The 27,077-nt window shown below is 40.2% G+C and overlaps 1 protein-coding gene across 1 annotated transcript; it reads right to left on the reverse strand.

The window, feature by feature from the left end:
* Nucleotides 4,066–26,323, reverse strand: LOC100524713 (cell cycle control protein 50C-like). The gene is made up of 5 exons (XM_021071319.1): nucleotides 25,667–26,323; nucleotides 19,226–19,327; nucleotides 17,061–17,148; nucleotides 16,324–16,464; nucleotides 4,066–10,691 (listed from the first exon to the last, which is right to left on the reverse strand). Exons 1-5 carry the CDS (start codon nucleotides 25,670–25,672, stop codon nucleotides 10,426–10,428), a joined length of 603 nt encoding a protein of 200 aa, XP_020926978.1. The 5' UTR covers nucleotides 25,673–26,323; the 3' UTR covers nucleotides 4,066–10,425.

The raw sequence follows: 27,077 nt of genomic DNA on the forward strand, positions 1-27,077 counted from the left end.
AACACCCAAAGAAATCTACAGATAGGAATCTGCAATCCCTATCAAAATACTCATGACATTTTTCACAGAACTAGAACAAATAATCCTAAAATTTATATGGAACCATAAAAGACCCAGAATTGCCAGAGCAATCCTGAGGAAAAAGCACAAAAGTTGGAAGAATAATCCTTCTAGACTTGAGACAATACTATGATACTATAGTAATCAAAACAGCAAGGTATTGGCACAAAAAAAGACATATAGATCAACAGAACAGAACAAAGAATCCAGAAATAAATCCACATATCTATGGTCAATTAATCTATAACAAACAAGGCAAGAATATACAATGGAGAAAAGACAGTCTCTTCAACAAGCAGTGCTGGGAAAGTTGGACAGCTGTATATAAAGCAATTAAACTGAACATTCCCTCACACCATATACAAGCAAACAACCCCTCCCAATCCATAATAATCACAAAGTGGTTTAAACACTAAATATAAGACTCCTCCATAAAACTCCTAAAAGAGAACATAGGGAAAATATTTTCTGACATAAATTGTTTTCTTAGGACAGTCTACAAAGCAATACAAAAATGCAAAAATAAATAAATGAAATCTAATCAAATTTAAAAGCTTTGGCACAGCAAAGGAAACTACCAACAGAATGAAAGGACAACCCACAGAATGGGAGAAAATATTTGCAAGTGATGTAACCAACAAGCAAGGAGTTAATATCCAGAAATACACAAACAATTCATTCAACTCAATATCAAAAAACAAAAACACAACACAATAAAAAAACGGGCAAAAGACATTTCTCTAAAGAAAAATACAGATAGCCAATAAGTGCACGAAAAGATGCTCACATCGGTAATTATTAGAGAAATGCAAATCAAAATCACAATGAGGTATCATCTCACATCAAGCAGAAAGGCCATCATTAAAAATAACAAATGCTGGAGAGGGCGTGGAGAAAAGGGAACCCTCCCACAATGTTGGTGGGAATATAAATTGGTGCAGCTACTATGGACAGCAGTATGGGGGTCCCTTAAAAAACTAAAAATAGAGCTACCATATGACCCAGCAATCCTACTCCTGGGCATATATATGAAAAAGACAAGAACCCTAATTAGAAAAGATACATGCACCCCAATGTTCATTTAACATTACTTACAATAGCCAAGACATGAAAACAATCCAAGTGCCCATCAACAGATAACTGGCTTAAGAAGTTGTGAGATTTTATGTATATATATATATATATATTAGCCATAAAAAAGAATGAAATACTGCTATTTGGAGCAACATGGATGGACCTAGAGAATACTACACTAAGTGAAGTAAGTCAGACAGAGAGAGACAAATATTATATGATATCACCTGCATGTGGAATTCAAAAAATAATACAAATGACTCTATATATAAAACAGAAGCAGACCTACAGACATAGAAGACAAACTAAAAATTATCAAAGTGGGGTGGGGGGGGAGGAGTTCCTGTTGTTGTTGAGCAGGTTAAGAACTCGACATAGTGTCCATGTGATGTGGGTTCAATCCCTGGCCTTGCTCAGTGGGTTAAGGATCTGGTGTTGCTGCAAGCTGTGGTGTAGGTTGCAGATGCAGTTCACATTTGACCCCTAGCCTGGTAACTTCCATATGCTGCAGGTGTGGCCATAAAAAGATAAAAAAAAAAGTGGCAAGGGGTGGGGTGGGGGTTATAATTTGGGAGTATGGGATTAACAGATACAAACTACCACAAGCAAAAAGAATGTACTGTATAGCACTAAGACCTATATTCAATGTATTGTAATATAACCTATGATGGAAAACAACCTAAAAAATATTTAACTGAGTCACTTTGCTGTATACCTGAAACTAACACAATATTGTAAATCAAGTATCAAAATAATTTTTGATTATTTCCATGAAAGATAATTAAAAAAAAAATCCAGTTCTTTCCATCCTCCATTCCACCATCTTTGGTATGAAAACTTTTGGCCCTCAGATTTTTTTTTTTTTTTTTTTTTTTTTGCTTCTTGGTTGCAAGATGGGTTCTGCAGCTCCAGACATCTTGTCATCATACAACTGCATCCATATGTAGGAAGAAGAGTGCAGATAAGGTGACAAGAGAGCTTGTCTTTTCCCAATACCCTCAACAGACTTTCTCTTACATCCCACAGTCACAGCTGGGTCCCTTGGGCATTCTTACCCAAAGGCTAAGTATGAACCTAGCATTTTTAACATTTATCACAAGAAGTAAGCTTTGACAAGAGGGGAGAGGACTAAGGTAAGTGACTGATGCTTGGGAGGGTAACAGATCTGCCTCATCTCATTGTGAAGATTAAACACAGAAATGTGAGTAAGGCACATCTTCATTTCTTTATTTCTTTCTCCCCTTCAGGTTTCCTTCCTCATTTTTCAGCTTTAGAAGATGGAAATCCAAAAGTTTTGTTTACCTTTCCTAAACAAAGGCATTGCTTGTCTCTTCAACTCCAACCTACTTTTTGGGGTTCTGCAGCTCCAGTTTCCACAAACCATTTGGAATCTCCCTGACCTCTCAAGAAAGTGTCTGACCTCAGATGGAGGAATATATATATTTTTTTAAATCACAGATGTTGATTATAAGAATAAACTGAGAAATCTTTATAAACAAAAACTTAGAAAAATCAGCAGAATCTAAGTTCTTTCTGCAATGTTAGTCTGCACCAAAAATCATCTGTTTCAGAGGAGTGAAGCTCTTTCCATACAGAAAAGGGGTGAAAGTCGCCCCCACGCCTGCCTGCACTGACTGCTGGCTCTGTGGGCGCCACAAGATGTTTCTTGCCATCAGAGCAGTGACTTCAGTTTTTCCATTCCAACTGTGGTGAAAATGAATAAGAAAACTGGATCCTGCCTCTGGAAGCAGGATACAGGCTCCACACTAATCAAAAACGGAAGATTCATTATAAGGCAGCATTTCACTCCCGGGACTTTGAAGAGTTCCTACATTTGTCAAGGTGGCTCTGAGTCATTTCACTGACTGCCACAGGATTAGAATGGGGATGTTGTACAAGCCTGACCCTTTGCAGGAAAGGGTATTTTCTCTAAATGAGTTTCTCTTGCTGCTGAGTCATTGTAATCCAAATCTCATCATTTCACCTCCTCTCTTCTACTCATTTACCAAATAGCTGGCTATTTTAAGTGGGGTAGGAGAGGGAGTGGAGATAAAGAAAAGGCCTCGGCTCATCCTGAGGAAAGGGACCCTGGGCTGAGTGCCTGAATGACTCCCCTGGCTCTGAGGGGGCGCTCCTGTGCTGCCTCCAGTGGAGAAGCTAGGATAAATCTGCTCTGCCGTCCTATCACTTAGGAACATCCATAGACAAAAATTGTTGACAACTTCAGACTGCAACCTTGTGGGATTCTGTGGGAAGTCCTGCAAAGGAAAATCACCCGCAGCTGTCTGAAGGTTAATAAAGCCTCTACCATGAAACAAACCAGCTGAAAAACCAGGCTCATGAGGAAGGCCTTTGTGCAGGCTGGGAAGAATTGCGGTTTTTATCAATTTGAATGCCCCTGCGCGGTCAGCATGGACCTGGTTGCTTTGGGATCATACAAGAGTGGGGGGAGCTGATGCTGCCCCGAGGGTGCATACTCTCTCTTCTGTCCCAGAGGCCAGACCTCAGTGCAAGAAACCAAGGGAAACTCTTGCAAGGCAAGAGTATGGGATTCAGGCTAAACTGTGTAGGTGGGATTGGAAAGACCTAAAAAGCTGTGGGATATGAGTCCCTTAAAAGCAGGGCCCCAGCTGGCTTATTTTGGTAACCTTGGCATTGTGAATATTACATAAGGTAGGGGTTTAATTGGTTAAATTTCAAGTAAAGGTTAAGTCTACACTTTTATTCAGCTATAATTTCAGCCCACCCAATTTTTTGTTTTTTGTTTTTTGTCTTTTTAGGGCTGCAACCACGGCATATGGAGGTTCCCAGGCTAGTTGTTGAATCAGAGCTGCAGTTGCCAGCTTATGCCACAGCCACAGCAACGCAGGATCAGAGCCACATCTTTGACCTACACCGCAGCTCACAGCAACGCTGGATCCTTAACCCATTGAGCGAGGCAGGGATCGAACCCACATCCTCACGGATACTGGTTGGGTTCATTACCACTGAGCCATGACAGGAACTCCTCAGCCTATCCAATTTTATGCCTGCTGCCTCTGCCCATGTACTTAGCATATATGCCTAAATAAAATCACCTCAAAACCCCAGTGATTTCTAAATAGTCACACACACAATCATACAGTCATACACTCACCCAAATGCTCAAACACACACAAGTTCTCATTTATTCACATTTTTGTTGACTCTCTTGATCTCATGCTCACTTTTTCTCATTCCAGAATTGTTGTCAGGAGTTAGAGAAAGAAAGAAAGGTTAGTTTTTCCAAGACTTCACCAATCAATTCACAAAAGCACAAGGATGAAGATTTAGAAAAGTAGATGAAGAGGATAAGAGCAAGACAATGGGAAAGGGAAGAGAAAGAATCAAAGAGGTAGAAAGCCAGAGCAGGTAAGCTCCCCATTGTGGGTGAGGAGTTAATTGTGAATGATGAGGCTCTTCCCCTAACGAGGATAAGAAAGATGGCTCCCAGCTTCTATAGCAGGGTTAGAAAGAGTCCTACAGAGACAAAGCACTTTAGGCTTGATAATTTGTGGAGAAGCAGAAAAAAGGAACTACACCTCTATTCTGTCATAAATTCCAGTCACTTATTTTTGAGTAGTTTAGTTTCTTGTGTGGACAGACTTATGCTTTACATACAATCTTTCCACTGAATCAACTCTAGTGCAAAGTTGAGTACTTTTTTTTTTAATATCTCAACTAATTGCTGAATGCATATGCCTCCTGTTATGGTTAATTTTATAGGTAGACTTGACTGGGCCTTGGGTGCCCAAATATTTGGTCAAACATTATTCTGGATGTTTCTGTAAAGCCGTTTCTGGATGAGATTTACACTTAAATTAGTAGACTAAGAAAACAGACCCCCTCCATAACGTGAGTGGGTCTCATGCATTCAATGGAAAGCCTGACTAGAATGAAGCACTAACTTCCCCTACACAAGAGGGAATTCTCCAGCTGACAGACTTCAGGTTCCATCTGCAACATCAATTCTTCCTGTTGCTCCAGCAGACTGCCTTTTGGATTGAAATGCAACTCTTTCCTGAGCATCCAGCCTGCTAGACTCCCCCATTGGATTCTGTACTTGCTAAGCCTCCAGAATCCTGAGCCAATTCCTGAAAATGAATCTCTTTACACACACACATAGGTGTGCATGCATGCGCATGTGTGCGCGCACACACACACACACACACACACACACACACATTTTCCTTTTGATTCTGGAGAACCTTGACTAATACAACATCTTACAAGCTGACCAAGAAGGTTGAGATACAACAAATGTATCCATGCTTTTTTCCAATCAGCACAATAACTAAGGAGTGTGGACTAAAGGGGTGGGAGCCCAGGATCTGAAGTCACTGGATTTGGTTCCCAGGATCTGAAGTCACTGGTGAGGTCTGTTCCTTTCTAGCTCTTTGTCCTGGATTGGTCACCTAAGCTGGAGAAACAATTGTTCAGATGACTAGAGGACTCCAGCCAGTAGTATATCAGTTTTCTATTGCTACTGTAACAAATTACCACACTCAGTGCTAAAAACAAAAAATTAACTTTCTTCCAGTTCTAGAAGTCAGAACTCCCAAATCAAGGTGTAGGCAGGACTTCTAGAGGGTTCAGGGGAGGATCTATATCTTGCTTTTTTCGGCTTCTAGAGGCTGCCTTATTCTTAAGGTCACAGCCCCTCCTTTATAACACTCCAACCTTTTGCTTACATCGCCACATCTTGCCCCACTCTTGTCATCTCCTGCCGCTCTTTTACAAGGACCCTTATGATTACATTGAGCCCATCCAGATAATCCAGGATAATCTTCCCATATCAGTATCGTTAGCTTAATCATATCTTCAAAGTCTGACATATGAAGCATATAAAGTAACATTCACAGCTCAAGGATTAGGACATGGTTGTCTTTGGAGTTAGGGGTGGGATGTTATTCAGCTTACCACACCTGGTCACTGGAGGTCACTGGTTACACAGGGAAGGTGAGATGGGGAAGGATTCCAAGATTTCAGATTTCGTACCTGAAACCATTTTTGTTTTTTTTGGAAAAGTACTCAACTATTTGGTGAATGTAGAAAGTTGCAACAAAGAAGTGCTTTCTTGGCTGCTAAAGAGACAAGTATGTGTTGGTACCATGTTTTCCTTTAACAATGAAAATTCTGCTCTTAGAATCATCATAGAGTAAAACTTCTCCCACCTCAAAATATAAATACATTTTTCGAAGTATAATATTCTGGTTATCTAGGCACACAGATCTATGGAGTCTCTCCCCTGGCAGCTTTACCAAGTGCAGCTGACCTTTGAACACAGGTCTGAACTGCACGTGTCTACTCATGCATGGATTTTTTTCAGTAAACACTTACTACAGTACTACATGATCCACAGCTGGTTGAATTCGTGAATGCAAAACCACAGATTCTAAGGGCCAACTGTAAAGTTACAGGTGGATTCTCGACTACATAGGGGGTGGTGCCAATAACACTTGCGTTGTTCAAGGGTCACCTGTACATGAACTTCAGTAGGAATTCAGATCTTTTAAGATGGACTCTAAGAAGCTCCCTCAGCACATATAATTCAAGTGTCGCAAACCCAGGTTACCATCTGCATCCTAGAATATGTCATCCCAGTATAAGTTTTAGAACTGTGTTGTGCCTTCAAATGTTGAGTACAGTTTTTGAGAGAATTGGTCACTTTAAGTGCCTTCCTCTTGGCTATATGGGTAACTTTAAGAAATTCCTGGACTTTCTTTTTGGTGTACCGATGTATTTTGGGTGCTCAGGGCACTGCCAAAACCTTTGCTTAGTGTATTCTTTGTAGAGAAAGCTTCATTCTGGCTCCATGGAAGGAGAGAAGAGTTTTCAAAAATCATACTGATTGCTCAATTCAGTGTTCAACAATTGTTGCTGGGAAGTCTGTAATTTTAGCCAGCTGACGAAGACTCATCATGGTCTGAGCCTGATTGATGGTTAAAAGGATTCACCTAATCTTGGGGCCCCGGACTTACTTACTCTTGTCTGGTGATGCCACCCTGCTAGGCATTCACTTACTTTTAGGCACAAGGGTGTCAAATAAACACCTGAGACTTGGTTTAGAGCTCAAGAATGATTTACCTTCCCCATTCCAAGGACATTTTACTATACTTAATTATGCCTTCTCCTCCTCTTCTTTTTCTTCCTCACTCTGAAACTCTCATTATTAACTGGTCAGTTAATCCAGTTCCTTCTGGTGAAATAGCCCAGTCATTTTGAGTCTTGTTGGAGATCTTTGGCTCCATTACTTCACAGTCCATTTCTGTCTTTTCTTTTCAAAGCTTGACTTTACTACTGGAGGAAGAACCCTTTCCTTTCTTTCAGCCTCAAGTGAATTGCCATCATGGAAAAGAAAGCCAACCATGTCACAGCTCCTGTCACCACGTAGGCTAGACCTAAGAAAAGGCTACTGCCTCCACTCCATGTCAGGGTGGAAAGAACAACTGATTTTTCTCCTTGGAACCTGCTTACTGGAAAATCTAAGAAAAGAAAACCTGTTAAGGATCTGTTTCTAGTCAGATTCGCTAACCACTGCACCACGATGGGAACTCCATGGATCTGTATCAGCACTTCTCGCTCTACCTCCACATATCCTAAATACACATTGTGGTGAACCATATAATAGTGCTGTTTTTGTAGGTAAAAAAAAAAAAGGTTGAATATGCAATTTCATATAGTCTAATCTTTACCAAACAGTATGCTGTATCTTGCAGGAATGAAATTAAGTAAAAACAAGTCTTCTCCCTACATAGTTATATTCTCTGAAAGAAATTCAGACAAAGGTAGATCTAAATGACTTACAGATAACTCAATAATGAACAAATATAGTTAATTTCCTTCAGCAAACTCAAGGAAATGAAGAGAATACAGACAGGTGTTGCAGCAAACCTAAATCTGTGTTTATGGATCAGGATACCAGGACAGGCTATCCTTTATAGGTAAGCTTTGAATTCCTATCTCAGGGAAAGTTCCTCAAGAGTGAAGAGCAAAGAAAATAATGAGATAGATGGCAAAACATTTTTGGTGGGAAAATTAAAGGTGGTGCATTTATTTGGGTTTTGAAAAGTCCAGGATCCCTCACTGCTGGGGAGAAAGTGTTTGAAGTGGGTTTGCTATCGTTAGCATTTGAATGATGTCATTTTGATTATGCATGTGGCCTGAGGTTTTTAAACATCTGGTGCCTTTGTAAACCAAACTAATAAACAAATAAAGGCTTCTCATAGCAACGGCATTTCCCAGCAAAGCTCTTAAAAGGCCTCAAATCACTTGGCAACATGCTATTTAAAGGCACAAAGAAACTTGTTAGGAAGCTAGTTCGCTCTTTCTTTTCCATCAAAATTCTTCATTGTCACCAGGTCCTTGGGTGTCATCTCAGCTCATCTGCCTATTTTCTCCCTCCCTCAGTTTCATTAAGAGGGTATTTTTCTCCTACACAGTGTCTTTTCTCTCTTAGTAGTGGTAGGCATTTTCTGCAGCTCAGGCTTAGTTCTCCTTACACAGTAGTCAGGCTATGAGGGTAGATAGGTAATACTCACACTAGGGTTCAACACAGATGGTACAAGCATAGGACACAAGCTCAGGATTGAGGTTCTGTGCCAAAGATTTAGATTTGAGAGCCATCAGCATTCAAACATGACTGTAAATGAAGATGCCCAAGGAGAGAATGCATGCTTCAAGTGGAGGAACGGTGTCTCCTTTGTTTGGAATGTGGACTCCCTTCCTCTTCCCCTCAACCACAAACTCACTTTAGTGAATTGTGAGGGAAATAGTACGTGTTTGTTTTTTTTCCTGTACCTTAACTGCAACTCTGACTGCTTTACTGGTAGGGCAATCACAGACAAAGTTGATGGGAACAGAAGATCCAATTTAAGAGACTGTTGCCAAGCTAATTTCAATCTCACATTTTCTGGTGGGAGAGAGAGGGTTGCTGAAATCCTGTTTAAAATGTAATTTATGTGGTTTACTCTTTGATCTACACATACAATGCTGTATAAGAGAGAGCAATTTCTGGCTTTCCTTTTCATAGGCTAGAACTAGAGACTAAAGCACTGAACTAGTGCTAAAGGAATGGCTGAAGGCAAACTGTATTCCTGGTCAGTAAATGAAAGGAGACAACAAGCTGAGAAGTAGAGATTGTATCATATAAGTGGGGGATCTCTCCATGCCTCTGAGGAACGTCCCCACTCGCCCCTCAGAGTGGAGATGTCTGAGCTCTGCTCTAGGAGAAAAGAGAATAGGGGACTGGAACACATGCCGTCATGCACTGACCCCAAGAATCTTTCATTCAAGCTCCCTGAGAGGTAAAGAAATGAAGGAGGTAGACAGTTTGGTGTTAAGATCCTCTGGCCTGGTGTCCCATGAAAGACTCCCAGCCAGTAGTCCTGAGATGGTAACATGCTGATGCCTAATCGTGCTGACATCTCAAAGCTGTATACAAGTCCTGGAAAAAGTCTGCCTCCGAGAGAATTCTGCCTCAGGGAGAAAGAGAAGGGACTTGAAAACTACATCTGAAGACCAGAGTTAGTGTAAATTATATTTAAATATATATTAATTTTTTAAAGATAGTGTTTGATGTCACTTTGAAGTTAAGTCCTTTTTGTTCTTAAGTCAAGAGTTACATTTGTATTTTTATATTAAGTGAAAACATTCAGAATTTCATATCAAAGCATGTCTCCTAATGTAGACCGTATGTCCACAACCAAGGCACTGGCTCCTGCTGGCTGGCCTTGTACCTAGCAGAGAATAACACCTCATTCTCAGCACAGAGCTCTTAGCATGGCTCACCTGGACTGGATAAACCCACGCTGCCCCCTGAATCCAGGGCTCCTTGTGTAGGATACTTTTGTCTAGAACAAAATGTTCTATAGTTCCTCTCAGTTTTCATTGTTTTTAGTTCACATTCCAAATTTACTTCCTAGTAAACCTCTATTTCCAAGGTCCTCTATTTCATCCTGTCCTATGCAGCAGGCTTCTCTTCACTGTTTTAGGCTCAGTGTTATTTAATCTTTCTTCTGGAACAGAAAGAGTCCTTCCCTACTTATTCAGACCTACTCAGCAGATATTGCTATTGACTGTTATTCTTAAAAAAAAAAAAAGTACACATTTAATTGTATATAAAGTGGAGACAAACAGCTATATGGTGATGAGGTGACAGCATTGCCTACAAGATAAATATATGTTTACATATATTTAGATTTCTTTTACATATATATATAGATTTCGAGAATAGAAAAGTACAGCATGAAATAATTCAACAACTACTAGTACTCAGACGGACATACTTTTCCTTGACCCCCACAAAGAAAACTGGAATAAAAGGATACTGTAGGTTATGTTGAAACTATAACTACCAGCAGGCAATCCTTCAGTAAAATGCTGTACTCGATGGAGTCGGCGGTATAGTTTTTTGAAAGTGGGAAAGGCAGCTGTCCGCATCCACACGATGAAATCATCATTGATGAAGCCATTGTTTCCTGGGTCCTCTTCATCCAGTTCATAGGCAGGCTTAGGCCAGTACGGGGGCTTCGTGGTTCCTGTAGAAAGTTAATAATGGATGTGGTTGAGAAAAATCATTTACCCCTTCGGTTTTCCTTAAAATGTAAAAAATGAAACAAATCTCACATTCTTGAGGAAAGAGAACTCAAAATTACACTTTTGAAAAAAATATGGGTGTAAGCTACCTGAGTATACAACCATTAAATATAATGGTTATACAGACTAAGAAAATGTGAGGGGAAGATATTAATGATACTGTCATTGGGTTTAAAAAATAGAATATCAGATATGTATATTATGTATTCAACTATATTAAATGTATAGTAAAGCACTGAAAAAATAGGTGCAGCAAAATGATAATAGTGGTGGCATTAAGTGAGAGCACATCATAGGGGATGTCTTTAGTTAATATTTAAAGAAAAAAAGAATGACAGCCACCAATAAAGCAGTGGAAACGGAAACACTTTTTTTTTTTTTTTTCCTTTTTAGGGCTGAATCTGCAGCATATGGAAGTTCCTGGGCTAGGGGTTGAATCTGAGCTGCAGCCACAGGCCTAGGCCACAGCCACAGCAATGCTGGATCCTTAACCCACTGAGTACGGCCAGGATTGAATCCACATCCTTTTGGACACTATGTCAGGTTCTTAGCCTGCTGAGCCACAACAGGAACTCATGAAAGTCTTGTATAGAGCAGACAGAAGTGTTGATTAACCACATCTTTAGCTGTCTAGGAACATGCAGCAAAATTGACTATCTTCTACATATGTTTTGGCCCAGAAATTCTACTTCTAGGACTGTTTCCTAGGAAAATAATCATGGAAATGCATGAAGATCAGTTACAATTTCCTGCAGCCCTATGCCTAAGGGCTTGAAGGTTGAAGCAAGGAGGAGAAACTGATAAAAGGGAGAAGGTGGACAGTAAAGGAGTTGCAAGCCTATTCTAAAGCCAGGAAGCCTGGAAGGCCTGGGTGCTGTGCTGTAGGGATGATGGAAGCACAGGGTGGGGGACCAAAGCTGGGAGAGGAGTCTGGTGAGTTTACCCTCAACCTACTACTTCCCATTTGACCTTGGTGGGCTTGTCTGTCTTTCCCATTCAACAACAGTCTCTTGAGTACAGTGTCTTCCTCATCTATTTTCACTACCACTTAGTCCAGGGCCTGGCACATGGTAGGTTTTCAAAAAATGCTTGATATAGGGATGAGCAATTCCAACAAAAGCTGACAGGAGTTGATAATGAAAAGTATTTTGAGGATTTCCTATCGTGGCGCAGCGTTAACAAATCTGACTAGGAACCGTGAGGCCTCGCTCAGTGGGTTAAGGATCCGGCATTGCCGTGAGCTATAGTGTAGGTTGCAGACATGGCTCAGATCTGGTGTTGCTGTGGCTGTGGTGTAGGCCAGCATCTATAGTTCCAGTTAGACCCTAGCCTGGGAACCTCCATATGCCTCGGGTGCAGCACTAAAAGGATAAAAGACAAAAGACAAAAAAAAAAAAAGTATTTTGAATTTTAAAATAGTCAACAAGGAGAAGTAGTTTGGTGAACTTTTTAATTCCATAAAACTGATTCTACTATTTGCAGGAAACCATTCTTTCTTAACCCTGACCACTAACTATTTTCTCCTAAAAGAAACCCAGTCCTGTTTTCTAAGCATGGCTGTAGTGCTTATAAAACCACATGGAAGGGAATTCCCACTAAGGCGCAGTGGGAAGGAATCTGACTAGTATCCATGAGGATGCAGGTTCAGTCCCTGCCCTTGCTCAGTGGGTTGGGGAATCCAGCATTGCTGTGAGCTATGGTGTAGGTTTTAGATGCGGCTTGGATCCTGAGTTGCTGTGGCTGTGGTGTAGGCCAGCAACTGTATCTCCGATTAAATCCCTAGCCTGGGAACCTCCATGTGCCATGCGTGTGGCCCTAAAAAAGAAAAAAAAAGAAAAAGAAAAAAAAAAAAAAAACTACCTCGGGAGTTCTCATTGTGGCTCAGTGGCAATGAACCCGACAAGCATCCATTGGGACGAGGGTTCGATCCTTGGCCTTGTTCAGTGGGTTAAAGATCTGGCATCACCTTGGCTGTGGTGTAGGCTGGTAGCTGCAGCTCCAATTAGACCCCTAGCCTGGGAACTTCCATATGCTGCAGGGTGAAGTCCTAAAAAAGGCAAAAAAAAAACAAAACCAAAAACCAAAAATGCCTTTAGTGCCGGCATGTGGACCTCACTCTCTACTTTAGCCAGAGCTCATGCCTCAAGGCAATATGTCCTATGGGCCACTGAAAATCTGAATCACCCAGGGAGTGAAAATGCAGGCTTAAGCATGCTTGTGCTTACCAACCTCTGATCCCACCCGTCCCGTGTCTTCAGAGAGTATGAGAATCATGGTACAGGAAGCGACAACTTCTTTCAAGTTCGGCTGGTCATTTGTATTCACCTATTTAGTCAAGACTAAGCGTTTCTTGATTGTTCTCTTGTATCAAGCACCAGGGATATAAAACTGCATAAATTCTAATCCTTTTCCTCAAGAAATTCACATACTGAAGGGGGGATGACAGGTATTCAGACAGATAATTACAGTAAGACATGGTAACTCTTCCAACAGAGGAAGTTAAGAACAATGTGCGATGGTGTGATAAGAGAAAGCCAAGGCTGCTTTGTGTTATCGGCCTGTAGTTCTGGTAAGACAAAACAAAAGCATGTTGCCAAGTTCCTTTCAAAAACTAGGAATTTAATATAGATACAGTGATCATACATGCCTGTTTGACTAAGACAGTCCCAGTTTCTGTCTGTTGTCCATTATCTCATCTGATTTAGCATTTATCCCAAACAAATAATGTACATATAACCATCCTTTCAGCTTCCAGCCATGGTCTTAGTAGTGAAAGATACCCATGTACCATGAATAGAGTGCTTACTTTAACATGTAATTAACGGGAAGATAACCAGAGGCCCTTCAAAGCAACATATCCTTGTGACTCTGCCACTGCTTGACAGTACACCCTGTTAGGTCACAGTCTCTGTTTTGGCCTGTAAGATATGTGAATCTGCCAACTGCAAGTCAGTGGGGTCAGTGGGAATGGTGGGATACTGCAGGTTATGTTACAGGCACATGATGTACTGTGAAAAATAGATGCTGAGCGGGTTGCAATTCTCTTGCAACAGTATTATTTATTATCTGGTGTAAATATATAATTATTTTATTGTTTGGCCTACACCACAGCCACAGCAACGAGGGATCCGAGCCGAGTCTGTGACCTACACCACAGCTCCCAGCAATGTCAGATCCTTAACTCACTGAGCAAGGTCAGGGATCAAACCCGCAACCTCATGGTTCCTAGTCAGATTCTTTCGGCTGCACTATGACGGCCTCAGGTGCCGCCCTAAAAAGTCAATAAATAAATAAATAAATGCATTAGTTTGATTTTTAAAATTTGGTTCTTCATGGAATCAAAGCAAAACTTTTGAATAGTCAATATTGGAAGATAAAATCTCGTGTTATTATAAATATTACTATAAATTCAGCTAAAATATTCAACAATCAAGCGTGAATTTTCGGTTTGGAGAGATAACATAAATGCAAATTTGTGAAACACAACATCAGAGTAAAAACGATGTTCTTAGTAAACTGAGAAATTTATGGAGAAATGGGCTTAAAATTGCTTGTAATACATATGTAATTAACAACTATATCCAAATAAGCCTCAATATTTTGCAAACCAAAAGAGCTATAATTGTGCAAATTTAAATGTTATATATTCACAGAGAAAATGAACTGCAAAATTTTTACAATGACAAAAATGTTAAACAAATGCTTCAGCATGATAGTACATGTGGTCTGTCTTTGCTGTAATATCATCAACCAGAATTTTAGAAATATTCAAGCTTTTAAACAACTGTTTTCTATATCAAATGATATATTTTGCAATAATCCTGACCTTTTTTTTTGGTAAATTAGCCCTCTAACTTTTGGTGGAATTTTGTTCACAATAGTTGAAAAGCTGTCTTGGGTTTTTTTTTCGTCTTTTTAGGGACACACTGGTGGTATATGGAAGTTCCCAGGCTAGGGATCTAATCAGAGCTGCAACTGCAAGCCTAAACCACAGCCACAGCAATGCGAGATCTGAGCCACTCCTGTGACCTACATCACAGCTTATGGCAATACTGGATCCTTAACCCATTGAGTGATGACAGGGATTGAACCTGCATCCCCATGGATATTAGTCGGGTTCGTTACTGCTGAGCCATGATGAGAACTCCCAAAATAGTTGAAAAGTTTTAGACAAAATATTTTAGCTATGGAGTGCAATAAAACTTAGTTTGTAAAGATTGAATTAACTATAATTATTGAAAACCAAAGTTGCAAACAAGAAGATAGTGACATTTACCCCTATAAAAGTAAGTAAACAATTGAACACATTACATAATGAGAGTTCAAAATGAGTACAAGATTTTATATTCAAATTCTATAATTGTGCTTTGGACTATCTCAGTTTACAGGAAGACCATTTTGATGGATTAAAATACTGGATAAGAACCGCCTTGCCTGCCTGCTTGCATCTCTCACAAGAGTCCTATCTTAATAAATCTGTTTTTTGAAATCTTAAAAAAAAATGGATAAAATCTTCTTATCTCTCAGAATTAAAAGATAGCAAGAAATCCCTGCTGTGGTACAGAGGAAATGAATCCAAGTAGTAACCATGAGGTTGCGGGTTTGATCCCTGGCCTAGCTCAGTGGGTTAAGGATCCGGTGTTGCTGTGAGCTGTGGTGTAGTCGCAGACATGGCTTGGATCTGGCGTTGCTCTGGCTGTGGCGTATGCCAGTGGCTATAGCTCCAATTCTACCCCTAGCCTGGGAACATTGTACAGCAGGTGTGGCCCTAAAAAAAACAAACAAATTGATAAAAAAGTGAGGTCAACTGAAAAAAAAATTAGGAAAAATTAAAAATCATTTTAAAAAAGTAAAAGAAAAAAAATTAGGGTCAAAGGAGAAGAATCAATTAAAGGTGCAACAATTTCAAATTGATTTTCCATAAAATGCACTTCAAAAAATACTGCAGACAAGTTGTGAAAAAAATAAATATAATATCTCAGTAAAATATTTAAAAATCCTCAAATTCAGTGGAAAAATACAGGGGGATGTGATGAAGATAAATATGGCCAAGAAACTGATTAAAGTATGTGACTCTGTTTCCAGAATAATTATTCTGCTTATGTTAACTATAAATATTTAGATAATAAAGTATTTTTAAAAGTTGGCTTCATGTATACAAATACATCATTTTAATTTTGGAAAGAATTTTATTTTTAAAAATAGTTTGTCATGGCATTCTTTCATAGGTCCATCAGTGTGGCAGTGTAAATATATTGACCAATAAATAAAACTTTCAAATAAATAACTTTAGTTATTCTAGTTGACCCCTTTCACTCTCATGTGGACAGAAAGTTACATGATCACCATACAGATGAAGGAACAAGTTTCTTAAAACACTGCCTTTTTCCTAATGGTAAACTGAAGTAACCAGGGTACCAAATCATTTCATGTTTCTGAGAGGTACGTGATGGAGGTGCCTGCAAAAAGAGGTCAACAAAGAAGTAAAGGAGGAGGAATCAAAGACATCCCCCCATAGCAAAACCAAAGTTTCTGTAAGGAGAGAAGAATATTAAGCTAATGTATGGATCTTACCTGCAAATGCACTAGAAAGATTGTGGGAACTTGGATTCTGAAACTTGACATACTTGTCTGTCCACCATGTAATCCCACTCCTTAGCATTGGGACTTTAATATGTATAGATGAATTAAGATTGTATGAAAGAATAATGGTGTCTGTAAAGAAATTAAAAACTGTATTAGAGATCCAGGCATTTCCGCCACATTTGGAAGTACATAGCCAGACAGAGTTGAGAAATAAAGCAGGGTTTGAGCAGTCTTCACATGTCTACATGCCATAGATGCTAGAATCAGAAGACTATATTCCTTTTCTTTCCAAGGCCCCAACTACCATTATTATTTTCGGAATGTGGGCGAGTTTTATTTATATTTTATTTTTTTGCTGCACCCATGGCATGTGTAAAGTCCTGGGCCAGGGACTGAACCTATGCCACAGCAGCAACCCAGTCAGGCAGTGACTACTGGATCCTTAACCTGCTGTGCCACCAGAGAACTCCTCCAAGGTCCCAATTATTGAAAAATATTCTGGGTCTCCATTTAACTCATGTTTCCTAACTACTTCAAATTTCTGATAGGGAAGAACTTATTTGCAAATGAAATATATCAGTGGACAATATATACAAACATTTTTTTTAACTGCCTTTCAGCCGCAGATGTGATTTTTTAAAACTGCCTTTCAGTTGCAGAAGCAACATTTAGATTGTTATACATTTTTAAAAGAGAACACAATGGAAATAGGAAAAATCACCTACCATTGAATATGCTGTTGGCAATAGCACCACAAGGAGCGATGGGGGTCCCATTTGGGGAATTTTTGAATGGAGAACAGTTTGTAACATCCTGGATGAGAAATGATATAGGAGAAAGTGCTTTTGGTAAACTCTCTTAAAATGCTGAAAGGAAAAACACTGGCAGTGTAAATCAACCCACACTGATCTATTGGCACAGACTAAGAGTTACCTGTTGTTACCAGGATGCTGTCTCACTCAGACCAGACAATTTTTTGTGTTTTGTTTGGAGAGATGTGTGTGTGTTTCTACAGGCAGGTGTGTGTATTTTTTTTCCTCATTAGCAGTACATAGCATACCAAATATGTCTGCAGGAAGTAACCTAATTTTCTGGCTGTGCAAAGTACCATGCTAAGCCCATACATCTTAAAAAAGATTTTGGTATTGGAGTGTAAAATATTCCAAAAAGTAAGTAAATGGTGAGTCTACATCTAGATGACTTATCACAGGGAATACACCCACCTAACTACCAGAATACATTTTTTTTTTTTTTTTTGGTCTTTTTGTCTTTCTAGGGCCGCACCTGCGGCATACGGAGGTTCCCAGGCTAGGGGTCCAATTGGAGCTGTAGCTGCTGGCCTACACCACAACCACATCAACGCCAGATCCGAGCCGCACCTGTGATCTACACCAAAACTCATGGTGACGCTGGATCCTTAACCCACTGAGCAAGGCCAGGGATCGAACGTATGTCCTCATGGATGCTAGTCAGGTTTGCTAATCACTGAGCCACGATGGGAACTCCCAGAATACATTTTTAAGAATGGTTGCTAAAAATAATTTGGTTATCTCTTTTATATAATGTCATTATATAAAAGGTTTCTGTCTAGCTTTTCTTGCCAGTATTCTGAGTATTATCTACCAAAAGTACAATTTTGTAATCTTAAGTCTGAAAGGCTATTCATTAAACCAAAGGCTTTTATTCAATGAAGTAGAGCCCAATTTCCTTAATCTAGGCTGACTGAAGGCCCCAGTTATAAAAAGGACAATGGTGGAGATAGAGTGATCCAGGCTGAGACCAACCACTCAAGGTTATTATCAAAATTAGTGCATCCATTAACTAAAATGGGCAATTTATTTATTTATTTATTTGCTTTTTAGGGCTGCACTCATGCATATTGTAGTTCCCAGGCTAGGGGTCTAATTGGAGCTACAACTGTCGGCTTACACCACAGCCACAGCAACTCGGGATCCGAGCCGCATCTTTGACCTATACCACAGCTCATGGCAACACTGGATCCTTAACCCACTGAGCAAAACCAGGGATTGAACCCACATCTTCATGGATACTAATCTGATTCATAACCCACTGAGGCACAATGGAAACTCCCTAAAATGAGCAACTTTAAAATAACTACAGAAATTAAGTGTAAAGAAATAACATTGAAATCTAATGTGTCAATCATTCAAAGAAGTAAAAACTCTGTCTGAAGTAGCTCCAGTATGCTATAAATTTTGTTAAGAGAAATATAAATCTTGAATTGTGGTTGAAAGGTACTTGAAGATTTGCCCTTTTGACACATTATTACCAAGACTTGTGTAATCCCATGTGTATCTGGTTTTAACATAAAATTCTGTCAAAAAAAAAGATTGGTACATGAAAGATAACCATTTAACTAGACAAGATTCACAATCCTGCTCTGAAGAGGAAACTGCTCCTTCTCAATAGCTGAATACTTAGCCCCTTCAGTTCATGCGAGAATGAAATGAACATTTCTGTCTTTTTTTAATGTTTTGTTTTATTTTACACTTTTTCTTTTTTAAAATTAGAGTATAGTTGATTTACAGTGTTGTGGCATTTCTTTCTTGTAAAACCTTAGCTTTTGAATTTATTTCCCATACTCTTTTACACTGAAAGATTCACCTGGTTTATTAAAAGCAAAAGGAGCAGAACTGTGCCTTGGAGACATTACAACCACTCCATGGCAAGAATGTATACAAATCTTCTGTGCCACAAATATCAGATCCTAGATCTAGAGACTATTGCCGAAAGGAAGATTCTTTAAAGCCAACACTGAGCGTGATCTACACTTCTTTTTTAAAAAATAATTACTCTAGCTCTCTTTATGAGAGAGCGAAAAAAAAAAGCCTAAAAAAGGAGTATTATAGCAAATCAAATAAAACCTTACCTTTATATCTGTACCCACCAGTTGGCTATTACTTCTGGATAAAATATACCGATAGAGGTTCTGATAGAAGCCATACAATTTATAGTACATATAAACATTACCCTGTAGAGGAGAACAGCAAGATGTAAGGAGAGAGCAAAAGAAGCTGGGATGTTAATAAACATGGACAGGATTTTTAAAACATAAGACGTAGTACATAAAAATGTTGATGAGAATGGAAAGTTTCTTTTTGTCAGATAGAAACCCAAGAAATTATTTTTAAAAATCAGTGTTAGAAAGTGCTCATCTATACAGAATTATAAAATGACTAACAATGTTTTTGTAAGGGCTACTGCATTCATGCCTTGAAAAATTTTTATAACTAGGCTTTGTATTCTCAATATATAACATTTGATTTTACAAATATTTCCTAGAAATACTAGAAAGATGCTCTGCATAGGGGTTGTGGTAAGCAGCAGATTCATATGGTGAATTCAAAGCAAATCCACGTAACATAATTTAAAATTGGAGCTACTGAGCATGTTTAGGTGTATGTGCATACTGCATATGTGAAAGACACAAGCCCAGCTTTTTGGGGTCCTCTCCATTGTTGTCTTTTTTATGCCTAGGATATAACACACACAGTACTGCAGTATGTAATACTTGGTCAAGAAATGGTGACCCAGAGTTTCCTTGTAGCTTAGTTGTAATGAACTTGACTAGTATCCATGAGGACATAGGTTCGATCCCTGGCCTTGCTCAGTGGGTTAAGTATCTGGTGTTGCCGAGAGCTGTGGTGTGGGTCACAGACACAGCTTGGATCTGGTGTTTCTGTGTCTGTGGTGTAGGCTGGCAGCTATAGCTCCAACTTGACCCCTAGGCTGGGAACTTCCATATGCTGTAGCTGCGAACATAAAAAGCAAAGAAAGAAAGAAAGAAAGAAAAGAGATGGTGAACAAAAAGATGGGATAGTTCCCTGATCTACAAGATGATTTGTACCCTTGTTGCCATGAGATGCCTTTTTCATGAATGTTGCTGAATGAGGCTGCCCAATCACAGGCTACCAGAGTGATTCTCCCATTATAGCGACATACTAAGGCCCTAGAACTTTTTCAGGCAGGCTTGAGAAAGATTTTACTAACAGCACATATTATGCAAATGTAAATGTCCAACTGTAGCTATTTATAATGAATATACTATCTACCTCCAAAATAATGAAGGACTGTATCCAAAAATATGGAGGCCAAAATTTTCTTAAGGCTTCCTATATTTTAGGGGCTATATTCAGTGCTAGAAATACAAAAGAATTCCTTCACAATTTCCTGAGTCAACTGATTCTCTTAAGCTATGCAAATTTGTCCTTGTCCTAAGGACCTCTAAGAGGATGATACCTGGCCTTGCTCAGTGGGTTAAGGATCCGGCATTGCCGTGAGCTATGGTGTAGGTTGTAAATGGGGCTTGGATCCCACACTGTTGTGGCTGTGGCATAGACTGGCAGTGCAGCTCCAACTCAACCTCTAGCCTGGGAACCTCCATATGGCATTGGTGCAGCCCTAAAACGACAAAAAAAAAAAAATTATATATGTATAACTGCATCACTTTGTTGTACAGCAGAAATTAACACAACATTATAAGTCAACTATACTTCAATAAAACACAAAAAAAGAGGATGAGTATGTATGGAAGATAAAGTTACTGTAAATAAAGGTCATGGTAAGTGTGGCCAGTTACAGAAAACAACAAAGGCTGAAGAGCTGTCACTGGTAAGAGAAAAGTCTTTGGAACACCGAGAAGGGGAGATGCAGGGCCCTGACATCATAAAGAGAGAGAATGGATGTGAAGATAAACAAGCCAGGCATAGTGGGAATGGCTGCTTGCATTTCTTCAACCAAAGAGGGAAACTCTATTGTTGACCCATAACTACAGAAAAATATGAAATCCATGGAATGGAATTTACTACACATTTTCTTGGATGCTTAGGAGAGAATTCGACTTACTGGAAGTTATATATTCATATAAATGTGACAAAATAAATAGGCAGAGGATACTCACACTAGGGTCAGAAGTGATTTATTACCCTTTTTTCAATGACTCTTTGTCCAAAATTTAACAAGGCCTCCAAGATGGTCATCTTTGTAATTGGCCCTGGAAGCACAATGCATTTGATGGTGTTTCTTCCCTCCAGTGGTACTTTGTGCAGGATTCCTAGTTGCAGGCAGAGAGTCTATAGTGTGTAATGTGTGTGAATGGGTGAGTTGAAGGCCCTGTGGTTGTCCTGAGAAGTTTGGCTGGAATTTTATGAGAAGCCTTTGGTTGAAAGGAATGGTTAGCAGCTGGTAACACTTATTTGCCTTTAGGATTTCAAAGGACACAAACAGTGGGAACTTGAAGCCCTTTAAGGTTTTATCTTTTGGATTTTTTTTCTTTAAAATTTTAAGCACTCTGAGCCCCCAAGAAGGAACCAATCCTGCTGACAACTTGATTTCAGACTTCTGATTTCTAAAATTGGGAAAGAATAAATTTCTGATGAATAAAAGTAATGCTAACTTTTACTTTAGGGGGTATCATGGTGAGCTGAGGAAGAAAGAAAGTGTACAGTTGTAGAGAACTAAAATTTTGACCTCTAATAAAAGAACACAGATATAAAACGTCCCCTATGGACTTTAGATATCACTTACAACCCCAGTATAACCCAGTAATTCCTTATAATTTACATTGGACTTACAAAAATGTTTAGAGATAAAGATATAGTCAGAATATTACTGATGCCAACATGCTTTTATCTGGGATCAAGGGGGACACATAAAACGAAAGCATCCTAAGAGCATCAAGCCATATAATTTAGCACTTTATCTTTCCTCTATTAAGTTAGTATTTCAGGAAACATTTTCTGAGCATCTACCATGTAAAATATATTGTGCTATGCACTATGGAGGAAGTATGGATTCATATATCAATTCAGTAAATGTTAACTGAGCAACTCCGGTGTGCTGGGCATAGTTATAGGTGATTGGGATATAGTAGTGAGAGACAGACAATAAATAATACATATAATTTATATAGTAAGTTGGAAGGTGGTAAGTACATGGAAAAAACGGGAATTAGAGCAAGGTAACAAGAATCAGGAGTGCAGGGTGGGGTGAGTAGACAGGGTGCAGTATGAAACAGGATGGCCAGTATCGGCCTGATTAGGTGATAGTTAGCCAAGCAGGACTTGAAGGCAGCAGAGGAGTTAGCCAAGTGGAAATCAGATACATGGAGCAAAAGAATGCCTGACTCTAGTGTGGTCAGAGTAGGGAGCGGGAAGAGAATGGAAAGAGGAGGTTAGAGAGGAACCAAGAAGCCAGATCTCACACAAGTCCTTCTAAGGGCTTAGGCTTTTTGACTGAGTGGAAAAAAATCCATTGCAGGGATTTTTGAGCAAAGGAATAACACAATATAACATGCTCTAAAAAGTTCACTCTGGCTGCTATGTTGAGACATGAATATAACAGGGAGACCTGAATAGGAGGTTATTGCAGAAATCCAAATAAGAGATGAGTGTGGTGTGGAGCTGGGTAGTAACAGCAGAGGTGGGCAGAGGTAAGCAGAATCTGGGTATATTTTGAAGGTAGAGCCAATAGGATGGATTGGATATGAGGGGTAAGAGATCAAAAAGAGTTAAGGAAGGCTTTTAGCCTGAGCATCAGAAGGACAGAGTTGACTGAGAAGCTTGTAGGTGAAAAAGGTTTTTCCTTTGGGGGGGTGTGTGTACAGAGTAGGTAAGGGGGGAAAGTGGATATTAGGAATTCAGTTTTAGAAATGTTGAACTTCAGATATCCATTAGACACCTGACTAATGACATCAGGAAGGCAGTTGGAAATGCAAGTGTGGATACTGGAAGAGAGGTTTGGGATAGAGACAGAAAACAGCGTTGGTGATCAATGGCATTTAAACCTGGAGGCATATGATACTTCCAAGGGAGGGACTGCATATGGAGAGAAGAAGAAGACTAGAGACTAAGACAAAAATCCCTGAAAACCTCAACATTAAGAGTTTGGGGAAAATAGGAAGGACAGCAAAAGAACCCAAGAAGAGTAGCCAGAGAGCGAGGAGGAAAACCAAGAGAGTAAGGTATCATGAAAGCCAAGAGAATAAAACGTGTCAAAGATGAGGAAGTGAGCAGTGGATTTATCCATGTGGATGTCACTGGTAATCTTGCAATTTCACTGAGGGCTGAGGGCCCTGAATAGAGTGGGTCTAAGGAAATGAGAAGAGAGGAATTGGAATTAGGCAAGATAGATGACTCCTCTGAGGATTCTTCCTGGTAATGGGAGGAAAGAAATGGGCAGACAGGGACAGGGAAGTTTTGAAGAATAGAAGTGCTTTGTTTATGCTTTTTAAAGAGAGGTAAAATAATGTTTGTGTGACGGTGGGAATGATCCAACAGAGAGAAAAGTTGATGATATATGAGAGGTGAGAACTGCTGAGTTAAATCCATTAAAGGCAAGAAAGGCTAGCATCTACCACACAAGTGGAGAGGTGAACCTTTGGATGGGAGCACATATGGTTCATCTGTGGTAACACGTGGGAGGAAGGTTGAGTATGTAGTGCAGATCTGTATGGGTGTGGTGTGTGTGGCATGTAAAGTACGGTCCTTATCCTTAGGGAGGCTCCTGCAAATAGAGGAAATGAGTCTATAGGATATTATACAGATGACTGTAAATCCATCAGAAGAGTGGAAAGAGCACTCCCATAATACGAATGTGGGGAAATTCTTATTGGACTTATGAGTAAAAAGGAGGCTCAGGGAAGGGTTGGGATATTAGGGGCTTAAAACAAGTGAGATCTTACAGGTGGGGAGTAACTGAAGGTTTTCTTGGCAAAAGAACAGCAGGAACATAGAGTTGTATCATGAAAAACAAGCTGGCCAGTTTGGCAAGACTACAAGATCTCTTGCAGAGACAAAGATGAAAAGGTAGCTGGGGGAGTTCCCATTGTGGCTCAGTGGGTTAAGAACCTGACTAGTATTCATTAGGTTGCAGGTTAGATCCCTGACCTTGCTTGGTGGGTTAAAGGATCCGGCATTACCATGAACTGTGGTGTAGGTCACAGATGAGGCTCAAATCTGGCATTGCTGCGGCTGTGGCGTAGGTCAACAGCTGCAGCCCTAATTTAAACCCCAGCCTGGGAACTTCCATATGTTGCAGGTGTGGCCCCTAAAAGCAAAAAAAAAAAAAAAAAAAAGAAAGAAAGAAAGAAAAGGTAGTTGGGCCTCAGATGCTCAAGAGCAATCCGAAAGAGGGCAAGTTGTGTGGGGGTGGGGGTGCCAAGGTGTGGTCTACTGATTTTCCAAGTAACATTTGGCTAAAAGTAGGAGAAGCCAAAGGCTAGAAGTGCAGTTAAGGTTGCTGTGGTGCTAGACCAGGAGGTTCTGAATTGGAGTGATGCCAAAAAAATGAAGGGAGAGGGTGGAAGGGAGAAACCCAGATGGAAGAACAGTGCTCATACTTCAGAGGCTTGGATGAGAAAGGAGAGGGCAGGGTAAAGTCAAGGAAGAAAATTTTGAGTCTTGCTGACAGAATCTTTACCAGACAGGAAATCAGAAGGGTTTTTCTGGTTTGGGGAGGAAGCAGGGCGGGGTGGAAGCAGGATGGGGTGTTCAGTGACAGGCTCAAGAAAAGGCCTGCCTGCCTGTAGAAGCATCATATGCGGAGTCATCTATGAAGGGGAAGTGGGGGCAGAAAGGAGGGGGACATGTTGTGGGCTGAAAGCTCTCCCAGCCTCCTCCACTTCCTCCATATTTTCCTTCATAGGCAGTTCCTCCAATAAATCTCTGGCATGTCTAATCCTGTCTTGGCATCTGCTTCTCAGAGGATCTGAACTAACATGTGACTTTAATCAGCCCAAGAGCAGGGACATCTCTTAATATTTCTTTGGCATTTCCCACAGTGTCTGACAGCCAGGCCGAGAGTCGCCTTAGGGATCAGGAAACAGTGTGTAGGGAATGGCTTGAGGGGGTGGTGAGGAGGAGAGTCCTACCAGGTGTGTGACCCTTGACATTGATTCACTATGTGACCTTGGCCAAGTCACTTAACCTCTAAACCAATTAATTTTCTCACAATAAAATGAATGGTTAGATGCATTGATTTCTATGGTCCCCTCCTGTGCTGACACTTGGTGTAAAACCTGTCTGATTGATGTTAAGAATTATGTCACAAAGTTGGGTGGGTAAAGAATCTGGAAATTTACAAAGGAAAATAATTAAATTCCAAAGGAAAAAAAAGGCGTGGTGGTGGTGGTGGTGGGGTAGTCACAGAGGAACTCAACACTTTATAAGCCTCTCTCCCAATCCCCATTCTGCTTTATTTTCTGTATTTTCAGTTTGGGAGAGCATTTGGTGGAGATCATGGACTTACTGCCATGTGTTAAATACGAGCAGAGCAGCATATAGACAGTTGAAGACTCTTGAATTTCACTTACCCTCATTGCCTCTGAAAGGTAAAAAGGAATAGAGCAGGCGCATTCTTTGGCAAAATTAGCAGCATTTTCCCGCAGTTTTGCACAATTTGCACATTTTTCTGTGTAATTAATCTGTCAGGCAGAGAAAATAACAATTATTAATTTAAAAGGGACATGAGTACATATCTTAAAGTCCTGAGTAAACCAAAGTCTCCAAGCTCTCTGGGTCAAGGGTGTGCTGTCTGGGACATAAACCAAGGGCAGCTCACTGTGCTGGGTGAGAGTGCTCCGAGGATATGTGGGAGGACTGGGCCTCCTAGCAGACTTTCATTCTGGTACCTGGCAGCATTTGCCACTTACCTGAAGTTCGGGGTTTTACTGCATATTTATGTAAACTGTTGTGATGAAGCCTTATGCTTCCATCATAAAAAGGTACTGTTAGGAAAGTATTAGTCAATGACTCACGCGAACTGGGCCCGTGGCCTAGGTCTAATCAGCTATATGGGTAAATCACTTGACTGTTTTCCCATTTTATTTCACGGAAAATATTTATACTAATGGCTTCTTTTACATGGAGTCTAGAGGAAGTTATTAAAAATGACCAAACAGGAATTCCCGTCATGGCTCAGCAGTAACGAACCCAACTAGGATCCATAAAGATGCGGGTTCGATTACTGGCTTCAGTGGGTTAAGGATCCAGCATTGCCAGGAGTTGCTGTGTAGGTCACAGATGTATCTCGGATCTGGCGTTGCTGTGGCTGTGGCCAGCAGTTGTAGCTCCGATTCAACTCCTAGCCTGGGAACTTCCATATGCCCTGGGTTGCGGCCCTAAGAAAAGCCAAAAAAAAAAAAAAAAAAAAAAAAAAGAATCAAACATAGAAAAAGGCATGTTTCCAAAAAAAAAGGTAGTGTGTTTCTGGAGTTCCCGTTGTGGCTCAGCAGCTTAAGTACCTGACTAGTGTCCATGAGGATGCGGGTTTGATTCCTGACCTCACTCAGTGGGTAAAAGGATCTAGCGTTGCTGTGAGCTATGGTGTAGGTCACAGATGTGGCTTGGATCTGGCCTTGCTGTGGCTCAAGTGTAGGCCACAGCTGCAGTTCCAATTTGACCCCTACCTAGCCTAGGAACTTCCATATCTATAGGTGTGGCCCTAAAAAGAAAAAAAAAAGAAAAAAAAAAAAGGTAGTGTGTCTCCAAAGGGCAAATCCTGTGAGCTTTGGCTGAAGAGCTCAGTTATGTGAAGAGAGAACTGAAAGAAGAGTTATTTCCACTCTAGGAAACATTCATCTCAGGTGCAACCTAGGGGTTGTGTGGGGTGCTGCTGGGGTCCTCTGCTTTTTCCCCACTGTGTTAAGGAATAATAAGAAGAGTTTGGGAATGGGGAAGGAACAGGGAAGCAAAAGACTGTTTTTCTTCTCCGTAAACTGCCAA

The sequence above is a fragment of the Sus scrofa genome, chromosome 13 (genome assembly GCF_000003025.6).
Source record: "Sus scrofa isolate TJ Tabasco breed Duroc chromosome 13, Sscrofa11.1, whole genome shotgun sequence".
Lineage (NCBI taxonomy): Eukaryota > Metazoa > Chordata > Mammalia > Artiodactyla > Suidae > Sus > Sus scrofa.